The sequence below is a fragment of the Dama dama genome, chromosome 13 (genome assembly GCF_033118175.1).
Source record: "Dama dama isolate Ldn47 chromosome 13, ASM3311817v1, whole genome shotgun sequence".
In the NCBI taxonomy this organism is placed as follows: domain Eukaryota; kingdom Metazoa; phylum Chordata; class Mammalia; order Artiodactyla; family Cervidae; genus Dama; species Dama dama.
Genome location: NC_083693.1, coordinates 33,306,069 through 33,322,078, shown reverse-complemented (window position 1 = coordinate 33,322,078; position 16,010 = coordinate 33,306,069). Strand labels below are relative to the sequence as shown.

The 16,010-nt window shown below is 46.8% G+C and overlaps 1 protein-coding gene across 1 annotated transcript in view; it reads left to right on the top strand.

Annotated features, from left to right (window-relative positions):
• TM6SF1 (transmembrane 6 superfamily member 1) overlaps positions 1–16,010 on the top strand; it is a 29,301-nt gene that overhangs the window by 5,160 nt on the left and 8,131 nt on the right. The window contains exons 2-9 of the mRNA XM_061158828.1: positions 653–756; positions 3,422–3,519; positions 8,123–8,226; positions 10,545–10,627; positions 11,255–11,376; positions 13,302–13,406; positions 15,158–15,250; positions 15,442–15,561. Coding sequence (XP_061014811.1) covers positions 653–756; positions 3,422–3,519; positions 8,123–8,226; positions 10,545–10,627; positions 11,255–11,376; positions 13,302–13,406; positions 15,158–15,250; positions 15,442–15,561 — 829 coding nt within the window. The remainder of the gene's footprint in view (positions 1–652; positions 757–3,421; positions 3,520–8,122; positions 8,227–10,544; positions 10,628–11,254; positions 11,377–13,301; positions 13,407–15,157; positions 15,251–15,441; positions 15,562–16,010) is intronic.

The window sequence follows — 16,010 nt, the reverse complement described above, 5'->3', positions numbered from 1 at the left end:
CCCTTGTTCTGTCCTGCCAAGGAGCGGATTTGTTCATTCCCTGTCCCCTTGGGCCATGCCTTTTCCTAGGAGGAAGTCCAGGGCTATGCCCAGACTAGCTCACCTTGGTTTCCTGGGTGTTGGGGGGCTGGCTTCATTCAGGCCTTGGGCCCAGCCCCAGCTCTTCTCTCCTTGGGTTGGCCTGGTCCTCTGGTCCCTTTGATTATACACACAGCCTGGGGCCCTTCTTCCTTAGAAGGTGATGTAGTTGTGACTCCTGCATGCTCCCTGGAGCTCAGTGTGAGGGTTTCCAGCCAGCCCTATGGAAGGAGGCAGATTCAGTGGTTAGGCCTGTCAGACATCAGGCACAGGGTTTGGAGGAGCAGGTGGACAATGGCAGACGGACAGTGGTAGAGGGCACTCAGACATGTCATTCGCCCAGGTGGGCGGGAGGACCAGAGAGTGAGGACCTGATAGCTCTGGTCCTGGTCCCTGAAAGTCACGGGGTGGCCCAGAGGGGCCCAAGTTCTGTAGACAAACTTCATGAATGCCACAGTGCCTGGGCTGTAGGCAGAGGCTGCGCTGGGAGAGAATGCATTCACTAGCCAGGAAATTCCATGCACCCGTGTGTTTATATTGATAAGTGACCACCTCCCTGTTCTGGTCATTGCAGTTCCTGGACAATTGTGGGGGCTGCTGCCGTTGTCCTGCTCCTGGTGGCCCTGCTGGCTCGTGTCCTGGTCAAAAGAAAACCCCCTCGGGACCCACTGTTCTATGGTATGTCTCCATGGGAGGGGGCCCTTTGTGTCCACCTCAGAGCACAGCATGTGAGCCTCTGTCTGTTTTCCATTGTGGCTGTGAATACTCTGAGCCAACTGGTAAGGTGATACGAAGTGCGAGAGTATTTCCATAAGATGCAGCCCTGCTTCCCTCTAAGCGAAGGACTCTCACTAGCAGTGCACCCCACCCTGTCCCAGCTGGGACCCAGGCAGGACACCCCTCTGTTCCTTGCCTCTGCCCTGAGTCATGCTCTGACCTCTGACCTGAGCCATGCTCTGACCTCTGACCTCGGATCTTGTACCAGCTCCTTCCTGGCTTTTGGCCTTCAGTCAGCTATTTGCAGCCCCTTCCATTTGGCTTTGAGCTTAGCGGTCCGGTCCCTCAGTATGCACATTTTTACAATAAGGAAAATAATAGTACTTGCTGTGGAGGGTTGGTACAAACATTAAATAAGATAATGTTTATAAAGTACTTGAACCACTGCCTGGCAAATACACATGTATCTTAAATAAATGAAAACACCACTGATTGAGCACCTGTGGTGTGCCTAGTATGACTCTGAGCACATTAGCAGTATCATTTTAGTTAATCCTCACAACAAACAGGGCTTTCCTAGTGGCTCATATGGTAAAGAATCTGCCTGCAATGCAGGAGACCTGGGTTCGATCCCTAGATCGGGAAGATCCCCTGGAGTAAGGAATGGCTACCTACTCCAGTATGCTGGCCTGGAGAATTCCATGAACAGAGGAGCCTGGCAGATACAATCCATGAGATCACAAAGAGTCAAACACTGAGCGACTAACACTTTCACTTTCTTTCTTTCACAACAATATCCTCTCTGCACACACGAAGAATCTGGTTCAGAGGCGCTGAGAAATGGGGTCAAGGTTACAGCCAGTGAGACAGCACTGATGCCCCAGATTTCTCCCAGTTTGCATCTAAAAAACTCTGAAGCTTAGAGAAATGAAACTTACCTAAGCGCTGATAGCCAGTCAGTCGATGAGCTGGGCCTGTCTGAATCCATGTCCTCTTTCTGCCTCCAGTCTCCCTGCCGCTGGTCTGGCCTCTGCCCACGTTTGCAGACTGGCCTCCTGCCGCTGGCTTCCTTCCCCTTCCTCCATGCTCTGTGGAGCCCCCGCTCAGCGGCACTCATGTTTCTCCAGGGTCCTCAGGGCTGAGTGCCCTCCTCTCTCTCAGCCCTCTGTCCTCGTATCAGTCCATGCAGCCCCGACTAGAGGGCATGGACTGTCCTTGTCATTGGTGACCCAGAGCCTGACACTGCTGTTGGCATCAGCGATTGTCGGTAGAACAGCCGAATGATCAGTTGCTGAAGGCTTCCTCTTCTGGGAGACACACAATGGCTGATCACGTAATGGCTCATCAGTGTCCGCGAGATCTGGACCAAACGCCTGCACAGAGGCATGGGGAGGCAGGGCACGTGTGGGCCTCCCACTCTTCCTGGGGAAAATGTAGACACTGCACTCCTGGTTGCAGACTTGGGGCAAGGCCAGCTTCCCTGCTCTGTGAGTTAACCTTGCCTGCCTTCCTGGGCATTTTCTTGTTTCACAGCTGTTTTTATATTCACCATCAAATTTTTTTTTAAATTTCTTTCGTTTGGGGTGTGCCATGCAGTATGCGGGATCTTAGTTACCCGACCAGAGATGGAACCCATGGCCCCTGCATTGGGAGCACAGAGTCTCAACCACTGGGCCACCAGGGAAGTTCCACCACCAGATTTTTTTTTACCATCCATGCCCAACACACAGTTTGATGCCGATTTGTTATGATTTGAACAGAGAGCTTTATTGACAAACTGCCACATGCTAAATTTGATCACTCACTGTTTAAAAAGTATTATTCCTTAGCTGATAGTTGTTGCTGGTAGTTTTCAGCCCACTGAGGAGCTTCTCACAGCCCTAGTGAGATTCTCTAAGATGCTGTGGCTTTCCCTCTTTAATATTCAATGGTTCCACCTCATATCCAGTTTTCTAAAAATCACTAGATTTCCTTCCTAAAACAACCGTTACTTTCACATCAGCCACTGTTTGTCTGTAGGATCTCCAGTGTGGGGTAAGGCAAGCACGCTGGATACACTGTGAGTCGGGCCACCTGGTAACCATTGATGTGAAAGATCTCTTTTGAGTCAGTGGTCACCTCTGTGCTTCCTGGGCCACAGGGGAATGGTTTCGTTCCTGCCGCCCAGCTGGAATGCAGATGTGCCTTGGCAGCCACGTGCAGGAAGTGGAGGAGGGGAGTCGGGCAGCCTGCTAGAATCCCCTGAGACCTTGTCATGTGCTCCTCCGAGTGGGTGTCCTCTTGCAGGTCATGACACTGGTGGGCGGCTCCAGCTGTGTGCATGGGAGGTACGTTCTGTGAGTCCTTGTTGACGGCATCTATAGAGTCTTCTGGAAAACATGACAAGAAATCATTACTGGGGACTTCCCCAGTGGTCCAGCGGCTAACACTCCACACTCCCACTTCAGGGGTCCCGGGATTCAATCTCTGGCTGGGGAACTAGAATCCCACATGCCTCAGCTAAGACCTAGCACAGCTGAATAAATAAAATTAAAAGTAAAAAAGAAATCATTACTGGTGGACGCCAAGCTCTTAGGCTTTGCCCCCTGAGCTGCGGCTTTCTGAACTGTTGCTTTCTCTGCTCTAGTGTATGCGGTGTTCGGATTTACCAGCGTCGTAAACCTCATCATAGGACTGGAGCAAGATGGAATCATCGACGGGTTCATGACGCACTACCTGAGAGAGGTACGGGGGCGCTTAGCACCATACGCACCATGGGAACCGAAGGGTCGGCAACTCCAACAGTATTGCTCTAGCTGGAAATCCTTTCGTGTCATGTAAGAAGGCACGATCCGTGCTATTTCATTGACTGCTGTGGATGCAGGACACTCAGTTATGTGGAAAGTGAAGTGAAAAGTTAGGATTAGATCATGGGAGGCAGCTCTCCTCAGTGTTGGGTCTTACAACTCTATCTTCACACCTGACTCACCACCTTCCTCCTCTACTTGTGTTTAAAATAAGTGGGGGTACTTTAAGGCTTCTCAGGTGGCGCTGGTGGTAAAGAACCCAGCTGCCAATGCAGAAGATGTAAAAGACGAGGGTTCAATGCCTGGGTGGGGAAGATCCCCTGGCAGAGTAAATGGCAACCCAATCCAGTATTCTTACTTGGAGAATCCCATGGACAGAGGAGCCTGGTGGGTTCCATGAGATTGCAAAGAGTCGGACACGACTGAAGTGACTTAGTAGGAGCAGCAGCAGAGGTCTTTAAATGAAGTCAGTATCTGTGTATCTGTTGTTATCAATGCATTACTCCTTAAGAAAGCCCAAGTCAGTCAGTCTTAAATGTGTAAACTGCCAAACACGGAGTCAGTTAATAAAGCCATTTGATTGTGATGATGAATACGTGCTCTGCTCCTCATCACAGCATTATCAATCTACCTGGCACTTGACAGAGCTGGTCCTCTTTCCTTATTTGATGGTGTGATGAATCTAGCCCCAGAGAGGTTAAGTAATATACTCAAGGTCACATAGGAAATAAGGAGCAGTGTAGTCATCATTCATGTTTCAGGTAATGGGGAGCCTTGAGTGCAAGCCAAGGGAGTTTGGATCTTGTCCCTCATGTGAGGGAAGATGTTGAGTCAGGGGACAATGCAGTCAGCTCAGAGAAGGATGGCTTTGAAGGGAAGGGTCAGTGCTGTGAGCTAGGACACCAGCCAGGAGGTGTCCTGCAGGGCCAGTGAGGGCATGAAGGTGACCCAGATGGAGGCCAAGCATAAACGGTAGAGAGGAGGGATGAACTTCAGAGAATTTGAGTGGCTGGAATGAGTAGGTCTCAGGGATGAGCTGCGGGCAATGGGGAAAATAAGGGCTAAGATACCATCCTGACTCTGGGAGCACTTAAAGGGGGCCCTCTGTGACGCTGCCCTAGCTTAAAAAAATTTTTTTTTTAATTTAAGTTTGGTTGTGCTGGGTCTTCTTTGCTGCACAGGCTTTTCTCTAGTTGCAGAGAGCCGGGGCTACTCTCTAGCTGTGGCAGCGCCTGGGCGTCTCATTGCGGGGTCTTCTCTTGTTGTGGAGCATGGGCTCTAGGGCTCAGTTGTTGCAGCTCCTGGGCTCTAGAGCACAGGCTCAGTAGTTGTGGTGCACGGGCTTAGTTGTCCCTTGGCATGCGGGATCGTCCCAGACCAGGCATGGAACCCGTGTCTCCTACATTGGCAGGCAGCTTATTGTGTGTTTTTTTTTTTTTTCTTCACTACTGAGCCACCAGGGAAGCCCTGCCCTAGTCTTTTTTAAAAATGGCAATGGCAGTGGATGACACACGTTTTCCAGATAGACTTGGGGGTGGAGGGACTCCAAGGAGAAGAGACAGTGTGGGCAGAGGCTTCGAGATGAGAAACAGCACCGGGCTCCCCACTGCCAGGCAGGGATGATGCTGAGTTCATCTGGGGATGTGAGGAGTTTCAGATGGGTAAGGGACATCCTGGCAGGTGGCCCAGCGGGCAAGGCTTTGCAGGTGTTGAGCTCGGGGAAGAGATGTAGGGACCATCTCAGGACAGCTGGCACCTGAAGGTCTGAGAAGAGAGGAGAAGGTAGAGAGAGGAGGGCTGAGGGTGGAACTTTGGAGACCTTGGCCAGAAGATCAGGAGCCTCTGAAGTGGCCTGGGAGAGGACAGGCACAAACACAGAAGGAGGGCTTCCCAGGTAGTTCAGTAGTCAAGAATCTGACTACCAATGCAGGGGATGCAGGTTTGATCCCTGGTCCGGGAAGATTTCACATGCTGTGGGGCAACTAAGCCCATGTGCCACTATGGAGCCCGTGCTCTAGAGCCTGCAGGGTGGAACTGCTGAGTCCTTGTGCCCAAACTGCTGAGCCTGCATGCCCTAGAACCTGTGCTCCACAACAAGAGAAGCCACCACAAAGAGAAGCCTGTGCACCGCACCTAGAGAGTAGCCCCCGTTCTCTGCAACTAGAGAAACACCATCTGCAGCAACAAAGACCCAGTGCGGCCAACAATAAAAAAAAAAAAAAAGAATACATATATTTAAAAGAGAGGCAGAAATACCCAGGGAGTTCAGGGCCACAGAGCTCACAGCGAGGAGGGTTTAGGAAGGAGGTAGCTGCCAAGAGGGCCTGGAGTTTGAGCTGGTGAGGGTGGTAAAAGGGGGATGAGGAGGGGGGTTGAGGTGCAACTGTGGGAGGGGTGCAGGGCCAGGCTGGGGGACGTGGCTGCCAGAGAAGAGGAGGTAGGGCTTGTCTTGCAGTTGCCACCAGCTTTGGGAGGTTTCTGAGCTGAAGAATGACATGTCCAGAGCTAGGGCAGGGGTGTGGTGAATCGGCAGGAGAGGAGAGAGGTGGGACAACCATGTAGGAAAGGTCTAGTGAGGGGTGCCGAGGTCTCGAATGAGGCTGTGACGAGAGGGAGGACTGCCTGGGGTTGACATCATAGAGACGGATCAATGGGACCTGCCAGCAGACTGTGTATGAGGAGGAGGAGTGAAAACGACCCTGTGGTTCTGAGCTGGGCAAGCTGAGTGGTGTCTCCATGAACATAGGCCAAGTGGGGCTTGGCTGAGGGGACAAGCTGATGAGTTAAAGGAGGTGAGATGGGCTTGAAGGGTCCCTGGACCCATCCAGTGGAAGATGCTCAGCAAGCCACCGGGTGAGGCTCAGAGAACCAGATGTGTAGGCATGCATGATGAAAAACATGAACTTGAGTGGACTTCCCTGGCGGTCCTGTGGCTAAGACTCCATGCTTTCACTGCCAGGGGCCCAGGTTCCATCTCTGGTAGGGGAACTAAGATCCTACTTGTGACATGGGATGGCCAAAAAAACCCCCCAAAAACAACATGACCTTGGATGGTATTATTCAGTCAAAGCACGTCAGAGAGAAAAGATGTGGGCTGGGCATGAGTATTAAAGCCTGACTTGTATGTTGTTTCCTCCCTCCCCCCAGCCCCACCCCCCTGCCCCGTGATGCTCACGTGATTTGATGTGTGAGGCAAGATGACAGGCAGTCCTTGCCCCAAGGAAGTGCAGAAAAACCCCTGCTTGGCTGGCTGATTGACAGGCTGGTTGATCTGCTGTTTATAAAACTAAAAATTTCTTGGAAGTATCTCTCTTCTTCTTTTTGTTGTTTAGTTGCTCAGTCATATCCAACTCTTTTGTGACTCCCATGGACAATAGCCCACCAGGTTCCTCTGTCCATGAAATTCTCCAGGCAAGACTACTAAAGTGGATTTTCATTCCCTTCTCCAGGGAATCTTCCTGACCCAGGGATCTAACCTGTGTCTCCTGCATTGGCAGGTGGATTCTTTACCAATGAGGCACCTGGGAAGCCCACAGCTCTTCTTGGTAGTACAGTTTCTGCTAGGAATTAGCTGTGTGACCTTAGGCAGGTCAGGTAACCTCTTGGAACTTCTGTTTGCTCATCTGTAAAATGGAGTCACTTGTATCTATCCCATGGTGCTGCTCGGAAGGTTGAATGAGGGGCAGGGTGTGAAGCCTGTCCATGCCTGCATAGAGGATAGCAGCGGGGGAAAGCCCTGCCTTCCTTACATGCAGCCCAGCAGGCCTCTGGGTCAGCATGAATTTTGAAGGTCAGTCAAGTGACTCTGGTCAGCAGGGTCTCCCCTGGCCACCCTGCCTGGCCAGAGATAAACACCTTTAGTCACAGACTGGACTTGGCCTCAGTGAATTTGCCACAAGGGTAGGATTGCTTGTTATACCATCTGTTTTGCATCACTGTACACACCTATGTGGGCTTCCCAGATGGCAGTAGAGAATCCACCTGTCAGTGCAGGAGATGTGGGTTTGATCGCTGGGTCAAGAACATCTCCTAGAGACGGGGATGACTACCCACTCCAATATCCTTGCCTGGAGAACCCCATGGACGGAGGAGCCTGGTAGGCTACAGTTCATGGGGTCACAAAGAGTCAGACACGACTTAGTGACTGAACAACAACAATACACCTGTGTAGACCTAGCATGGGACAGGCACGGACTCATTCCACTTGCTGTGGCAGACCCTAGTTTCGGCGGCTCCAGGGTACATGTATATTTTCATTGCTGTTGTTCAGTCGCTAAGTCATGTCTAACTCTTTGTGACTCAATGGACTGTAGCCTGCCAGGCTTTCCTGTCCTGTATATTTGTATACATATATATGTATATAAAACATGTTTATTTTCATGTTCCTACCAATTTTGTAATTGTCTTGGATTCTGAATAGTTTCACTTCAGCAAACGAACATGTTAGTTCTGCTGTTTTATTTTACATGCAATACTAGTCTGGTATTTTGCTCTGAAATGTTTGAATTTTATTTACAGTGGACTTCTTATGCTCTCCTCAGGGTGAACCGTATCTGAACACGGCCTATGGACATATGATCTGCTACTGGGACGGCTCTGCTCATTATCTGATGTATCTGGTGATGGTGGCAGCCATAGCCTGGGAGTAAGTCAGCTTACCTGGTGGGTGTGCCTGGGTCACCTTAGCAACTGACAGGCCAGTGTGTAAGGAACACGGATGTACAGAGGCAGATACATAGAGAGGGGCACACGGACATGGGTACAGGCTCTGTGGACCCAAGTGAGACATGCATTTACAGCATTTTTGCAGCATTTACTCCCTTTTGAACATATGCCTTTGGACTGCCCCTCTGGCTTCCCTGGTCGCTCAAATGGTAAAGGATTTACCTGCATTGCAGGAGACCCAGGTTCGATCCTTGGGTCTGGAAGATCCCCTGGAGGAGGGAATGGCTTCCCACTCCAGTATTCTTGCCTGGGAAATTCCATGGACAGAGGAGCCTGGTAGGCTACAGTCCGTGGGGTTGCAAGGAGTCGGATATGACTGAGTGACTAACACTTTTTTTGCTACGACGGACAGCTCCAGCAGACCCTTTAATGTTCTGTTTCCAGGAATAAAAGCCCATTGTAATTCAAAACTTCAGACTCCTTTCAGTTCAGAGCTCTCTCTTTCCCTCCAGCTCAGGTTTAACCCTGAGACTGAGCAGTCTGCACTGAGGCTGGGGTACACGGTCAGTCCTTTTATTACTTCTCAGCTCACTCCTCTGGGAGCATGTGTGTGTACGTGGAATTAAGGGAAGAGGAGCAGAGTCTTACCTGAACAGTGCTATTTTCTGGGTATTGGGAGCCAGGTGGTATGCTGGCTCTGCCTTGTGGGGCGCATGTGTGGGGTCTATGGAGACCACTGCCATAGGAACCCCTTCCCAGGTGGCACTAGTGGTGAAGAACCCACCTGCCAATGCAGGAGACATAAGAGACATGGGTTCGATCCCTGGGTTGGGAAGATCCCCTAGAGGAGGGCATGGCAACCCACTCCAGTATTCTTGCCTGGGAAATCTCATGGACAGAGGAGCCTGGCGGGGTACAGTCCATAGGGTTGCAAAGAGTTGGACACGACTGAAGTGACTTAACACACACATGCACCATAGGTGCCTCTGCACTACCCTGATTCCTGACATGAGCAATGCTCTTGTGGACTGAAATTGTGCAACTCTTCTGCCCATGGGGTACACCCACAGCTTCTTTCTGCTGGAACCCCTATAACCCAGAAGCCATACCCTTGGGGTAGAGTCCTTTAAAGATGTCTCAAGTCCACCTACCTTCCCAGGCCTCCCTTTGGCTCCAGGTTAAAGTCTCACATTCTAGCTCCTCACAAGGTTGAAATTCAGCTTGACCAACTGTCCTGTGCCCCTCCCCAGCCCCCATTTGTCCACTCCAAGACAGTCCCAGCTAATTTCTGGACTTTTCTAGGCTCTCGCCCTTCTCTTCATGAATGTTCCCAAGCTCCAGGGAACACAGCAAGTGTTTCCGAGAATGCTCAGGCTCTGCCTCCTGCCAGGTGTGGGCCAGCATTTCTGTGGTCCTCTTGGGGAAGAAGATTCTGATTTGCCCCCTGCTGACAGTCCCAGTCACAGTGAATGGGCCTCCTGGGATCTGATACATTGGGCTTGGCAGGTAGGGCAGGGCAGAAAGCACACAGTATTCTTCACTTCTCTTTCCTGGCAGAGAATCCCTTTTTGAATTTCTCTGAGTCCCTTATGGAGGTGGGTTGTCACTTGTTATTCAGTCACTAAGTCCTATCCGACTCTGTGACACTACAGACTGCAGCACACCAGGCTTCCTTGGCCTTCACCATCTCCCGGAGTTTGCTCAAACTCATGTCTATTGAGTCAGTGATGTGATCTAACCATCTTGGGTTGTCAATTATCGGTTGCAAAAACTTTTTGTCAACATCACCTATTAAGATTAGAGGTATGTGTCTAGCAGCTCCTTCCGAACATGGGTTATGTATCACTTACTGTATTTATCTTTGGGACTTTGAAATTCTGTGATACCTGGGAAAGTCCATTTATTAGCATCCTACTACTCATACTTACAATGATTTTAAAAATGGATCCAGTTTTCTTCTTTGAACCTTCTTTTCCCTTTCATGCTGTGAGTTTCATAAATAATAGTGAAATGTAGGCCTCCTTTGAAAGTGATTACCATAGTGTGGTTGAACAGAAGATTAGTGTAGCAAGCATAATTTCCTATGCAAAAGGACACAAAGAGGATTCTATAGCTCATCACATAGGGAAATGCAATTTGATCAATCACCAGGGTTCCTTGTACTGGATTTATTACTCTTGATTCAGTACATTTTCGATTCACATACTTTACTAGTTATAACAGTGATCAATTGTGGAGCATCTTATACTAATAGTATTCTAAAACAAGTGTGCTAAGTCAGGATTTTTTTCGTTACAGGGAAAGTTATAGAACCATTGGCCTATATTGGGTCGGATCTATTATTATGAGCATTGTTGTTTTTGTGCCAGGAAACATTGTAGGTAAGAAACTTTATCTTAAAATTCACTTTCCTTTTCTGAAACAATGGGAATAATTTTTAAATAGGGAAGCTATTTTGGTTGTGATAGAACCAAGAAATTCCAAGTTTACCAAAGAGCTGTTTTGCAGTTACTTCTTTTCCCTTCCAACTTTCCTTTTAAGAAATGCTGTTGAGCAATTTTCAAAAGTGTACACTGAACAACTAGACTAATATCAGTGATTCATGACTTCTAGAAAGATCTAGTGGGGTAAATATTGGGTTTGTCACTACATTCAGTATGAAGATATTTCTTACATCTCTTTGTACTATATATAACTCGACACACGGTGGGCACATGATAATATACTTGAAAATTAAGATTCCTGAAAGCTGATATAAAAGTTATTTATGTGTGCCAGAAACCAGGATATTATATTAAGTCTACTTTTAAAGTACTGTAAATAAGGCATACCTGTTAATAAATACCTAACAGTTTTAAACTGACCTATGCTTTTGGTTTCATTAAAAATACTGTCTGGTCCATATTAGGATTTTAGATGACTTGAGATGGGGAGGGATCCTACATGTTACTTGTATGTGGATATACTTTTGGTAAACTTTTGACTTTTTCTTTCTTTCTTTTAAATAGGGAAGTATGGAACACGTATTTGCCCTGCCTTTTTCTTAAGCATACCATATACTTGTCTTCCTGTCTGGGCTGGTTTCAGAATCTATAATCAGCCATCAGAAAATTATAATTATCCCTCAAAGGTGATTTTATTAATTTAAATGTAAACCTGTTCTCAACCTCAGAGGTCACTTGTATCCACCAGCTGTTGGACTGGACCAGGCCTCCAGGGACTGTAGCCTTTGGGGCAGTCGGTCAGCGTGACTGTGTTGATTCTGCAGCAGTGGTTCGCAATGGCGGCCAGATGGTCTGCTTCTGTGTGATTAGATCTGCTTTGATTAGCTAGGCCATGCTTTTTGGAACTTCTGGTGCCACAGGTTACACTGGCTCTTCCCATTAGATTCCGCACTATTGCCCAGTGTATGAGGTTTATCTGGGGGTGCTAATGGCCTGGAGTTTGAGCACCTGGGCACCTCTTTCAGAGCTGTCTATGCACTACTGCCCCAGAGGGAGGCTGGAAAGACACTGCTGTTCCAAGTAGCACACAGTCAGAGGGTCTGATTACCAGGAGATCCAGGCACATGGAGACTGGCTGCAGGACATCTTCTGAGATACCTCCCTTCCAGTCACAGCCAAGGTGGTCAAGGTGAAACAATACTGGCCCGGCAGGTACTCTGTTAAGGTCTTCAGTTCTAAGCTAGTGACATCTTTCTAAGTTTCTCTTCCTTTCATAGATATTAGATCCTTAAGCAAAATTGATACATGAAAATATGAGTTACTAGAGATAATCAGAACATGATTCTTCATTTTATAAAAAGACTTACAATAGAATTCATTAAAATACATTTTAATTTACAAACACTTCATTTGTGAATGTTTGGACACATGCTATGTAAACTCAGCTTGGCACGTTGATAACTGGTGCCCCCTTATACCCTTTGAAGATAAGGTGGTTGTTAAAAAAACAAGCAGACAGTAACCATGTCCTTAAGGGCTTCCCCAGTGGCTCAGTGGCAAAGAACCTGCCTACAATGTAGGAGATGTAGGTTTGATTCTTGGGTCGGGAAAATTCCCTGGAGGAAATGGCAACCCACTCCAGTATTCTTGCCTGGAGAATCCCGTGGACAGAGGAGCCTGGTGGGCTACAGTCCACGGGGTCACAAAGAGTCAGACACGACTTAGTGACTAAACAACAAACCATATCCTTCCTCCTTGCTTCACTGACTCTGATGGCTCCAGGCTAGCATATCTGTACTGTTCATGTTATAAGACACACAAACTATTAATTTTTTAAAAAAATGTTAAAACACAGTGATGGCCAGGGAGAAATAGGCAGTCATACAGTGCTGATACAAACACAAATTCAGAATCACTCTGCAAAGCCACTTGGCAGTGTTATCAACGTTAACAAATTTAAGTTTTTAACCTTAGTAATTCTATTTTGAGGGCTGTATCCTAAGAAAATCATCAGAGATTCTGTCAAAGATTTATGTACAAAGTTGCTCGTCATTGCATTAAGTATAAACAGTGAAGATGCCTAAATATCCAACAATGGCACTACCATGTGGCAGTAAGTTTTAAAAGAACTTTTAACAATGTGGTTAAGTACTCATAGGTAGTGAGAGGCAAAAAAACAAATGCAAAGTTGTTTATACATTAAGTCCTAACTTTGTGAAAAAATAAATGTAGATTATATATTATACTTAACACATGTATTATTATATATACATATAAAACTATGTATTTGTGACTGGAAAATACAACAAGTGTTAATAGTAGTATGACGGGTTACTGGTTTATTTTAAAGATGAGTATATTTTACACTTAAGATCATAAAAATGCTATTTAAAAAAATATGGCCTCACAGAACCTGAAGGGCCCTTCAAGATCACTAGGCCCAATCTCCTCATTTCACTGATGAGGAACTGAGACTTGGGGAGAGGAATTATTTTCCTAAATTACCTTGTTAGTGGTTTTGAATCTTGGAAATTCTTTTACCATGGTATCTTTGTTTTAGTAGATCTCAGATTATTCTTTGGCAGCTCATCAGTTACCAACTCTATTTTAGGTCATTCAAGAGGTCCAAGCAAAAGACCTGCTGAGAAGACCTTTTGATTTAATGTTGGTTTTGTGTCTCCTTCTGGCGACTGGATTTTGCGTGTTTAGAGGCTTGGTAAGCATAAGGGACCACAATAACATAAAAAAAATTTTTTTAATCAGATTTTCCATGGCACTAACGAAACATACTTCCTATTAGAGCCTAGTGGAGAAGAAAATGACAACCTAGTCCAGTATTCTTGCCTGGGAAATCCCATGGACAGAGGAGCCTGGAGGGCTACAGTCCATGGGGTTGCAAAAAAGTCAGACACGACTGAGCAACTAAATAACAAATTAGAGCCTAGAGGCCTGGACCTCTACCTCCTACCCTCACCCCAAACCTCTCCTCCCAAAGGGTGGTCCCTTCTGGGCTGTTTCATGACATCTTCTTGAGGTCCTCAGATCAAGCTCTTCATCAATTAATCTTTTTAAGACTCCTGAAAAATTAGCCATTCCTCTCATTCTTTTCATTTGTTTGATGTTTCTGATTGAAATCTCTTTGTTAAGGGTGGTGACTTAAGACTCTAATCAAGCTGGCACAGAGCGTTCATGTGTTCTCAGGAGCAGGGAGATGGGATTGAGGACAGAGTATCGGAGTAAGCTTTCAGACTCCTGGCTGTTTCCTAGCTGTATAGTCTCAGAAACATCACTTAACCTCTTTGATCCTCAGTTTCTTCCTCTATAAAATAAGGGTACCTACCTTAGAGTATTGTTTGAAGATTAAATGATAAGGCACATCAGACACTTGCAGAGGGCCTTATACCTAAAAAGTACTCAGTAAGTGACTGCTCTGTTTTTCTTGATCAAGGGCCCTTCAGAGTATCCCGGTTTCATGGTTTATCCTCAGTAGCAATACATTTGAGCAGCCAGAATTATATGGTTAATTATATTCAGCTGCAATGATGATTACTGTTCTAAGCCTGCTGGCACTGCACGGCAGTTGGGGGGCAGAATGGTAAATGTAAACTGATGCAGCTGATTCATTGTTTTGGGGTCCTTGGGCTGTCAGGGACCTGTATGACAGGTAGGTCTGGGTGAGTAGTCCTCAGAGCTGTCTCCCTCTGTGGATCGTCAAAAACTTCCTGGAACAGAGTCAGCTGGCAGGAGTGGCCTGGGGAAAGGATGTAAAGGAGAAAGCAGTGCAGAGGCTTTGCTCAGACCAGAGCACTGATACCATTCCTGGTTGGCTGCTGTAATTCCTCAAGTCCAAAGAAGAAAAACAGCAACAATAAAAATGAGCTGCAACTGTTTTCTTGCACAGCCATCTCCATGCCCCTGTGCATATGAGAAAAACATGGGTAAAGTGTGTACCCTTGGAAGATGGGGCTTTAAGGTTGGGATCCATTTTAACCAACTCCGCCACTGACGTGTTCACATGTGTTACTTAGGTGGGACAACATTTATGGCTAAGGACACCAGGAGTGGTGCCTCAGGGAGGTGAGTTAGAGGGGACTCAGCATAGTTAAGATGAATCTGGTATAGAAATGTACTATTCTTCCTGCAGGGACTGGTTAGCTAGTTATTTCCGGGAAAAGGGAAGCTGATCATTTAAAGCAAGCTGTGCTTTGGTTAGCCAAACCTAGACGTTTAAACTGAACAAGAGAAAGATCCCCAGGTACAGACAATTAGTCTCCATTTCCTTCTCCACTACTTGATCTCTTTAATCTGTAGAGTATTTCTTTTCTCTCCCTTTTACTGATGAGCTTCTGAAGTAGCTTTTGTTACGTAGAAAGCAGCTTGTGACTAAACTTGGCACATTTAGCCTTATCAGCAAACCTAAGGACCAGATGTGACTGTCTCTTATAATGAACTCATTTTTGTTCTTAGATTGCCTTGGATTGCCCAGCTGAGCTCTGCCGATTATATACGCAATTTCAGGAGCCGTACCTAAAGGATCCTGCTGCTTATCCTAAAATCCAGGTCAGGTGGTTGTACAGCCTAAGGTTTTTCTAAAACTAATTTTCTTTAAGAATAGGAAAATGTGATACCATGTAGGAAAGAGGAGTTAACATTTTCTCAGCAGAAAATGTTAATTTAGTGTGTATGTGTGCTTTTCATCAGGCTAGGTTAACTGCCATTTACTGATGGCATTATTTCTCTGTTCTGTGCAGATGCTGGTGTATCTGTTCTATTCCGTCCCTTACTTTGTGATCGCGCTTTATGGCTTGGTGGTTCCCGGATGCTTCTGGATGCCCGATATAACCCTGATACATGCTGGAGGTCTAGCTCAGGTACTGAGAATATGCTGTTTACTGGAGATTTGGCTGTCATTGTTGGGCATCTAAAAAGAAATACCTCTGCACTGTGTGTTAGAGAAGGAAATAGTTATTAGATATGTCGTCCCCTTTGCTTGACAGTTCTTTAGAAGACATTTCTGCATTATTTAAATCTCAAAATTAACTATCTGGTAGGTGCGCCATCCAGTCATACAGATGAGGAAACTGAGCAAGCAGGATTAAATGATTTGTTCAAGGTCACCTACCCTGCGAGTAGCACTGCCATTTTCTACTGCTGTTTCACAGTCTCTGAGCAGCACAGTTACTGAGAGAGAATTGAGAGCTGTTATCTTTAAGATGTCTGTCTGAATTTAAGGTTTCGGAAGTCCACTGTCTTATCCTATCCAGGACCAGGGAAACTGGTTTTTAACAAAGTTCAGCTCCTGGAAAACAGGGCCTGTCAT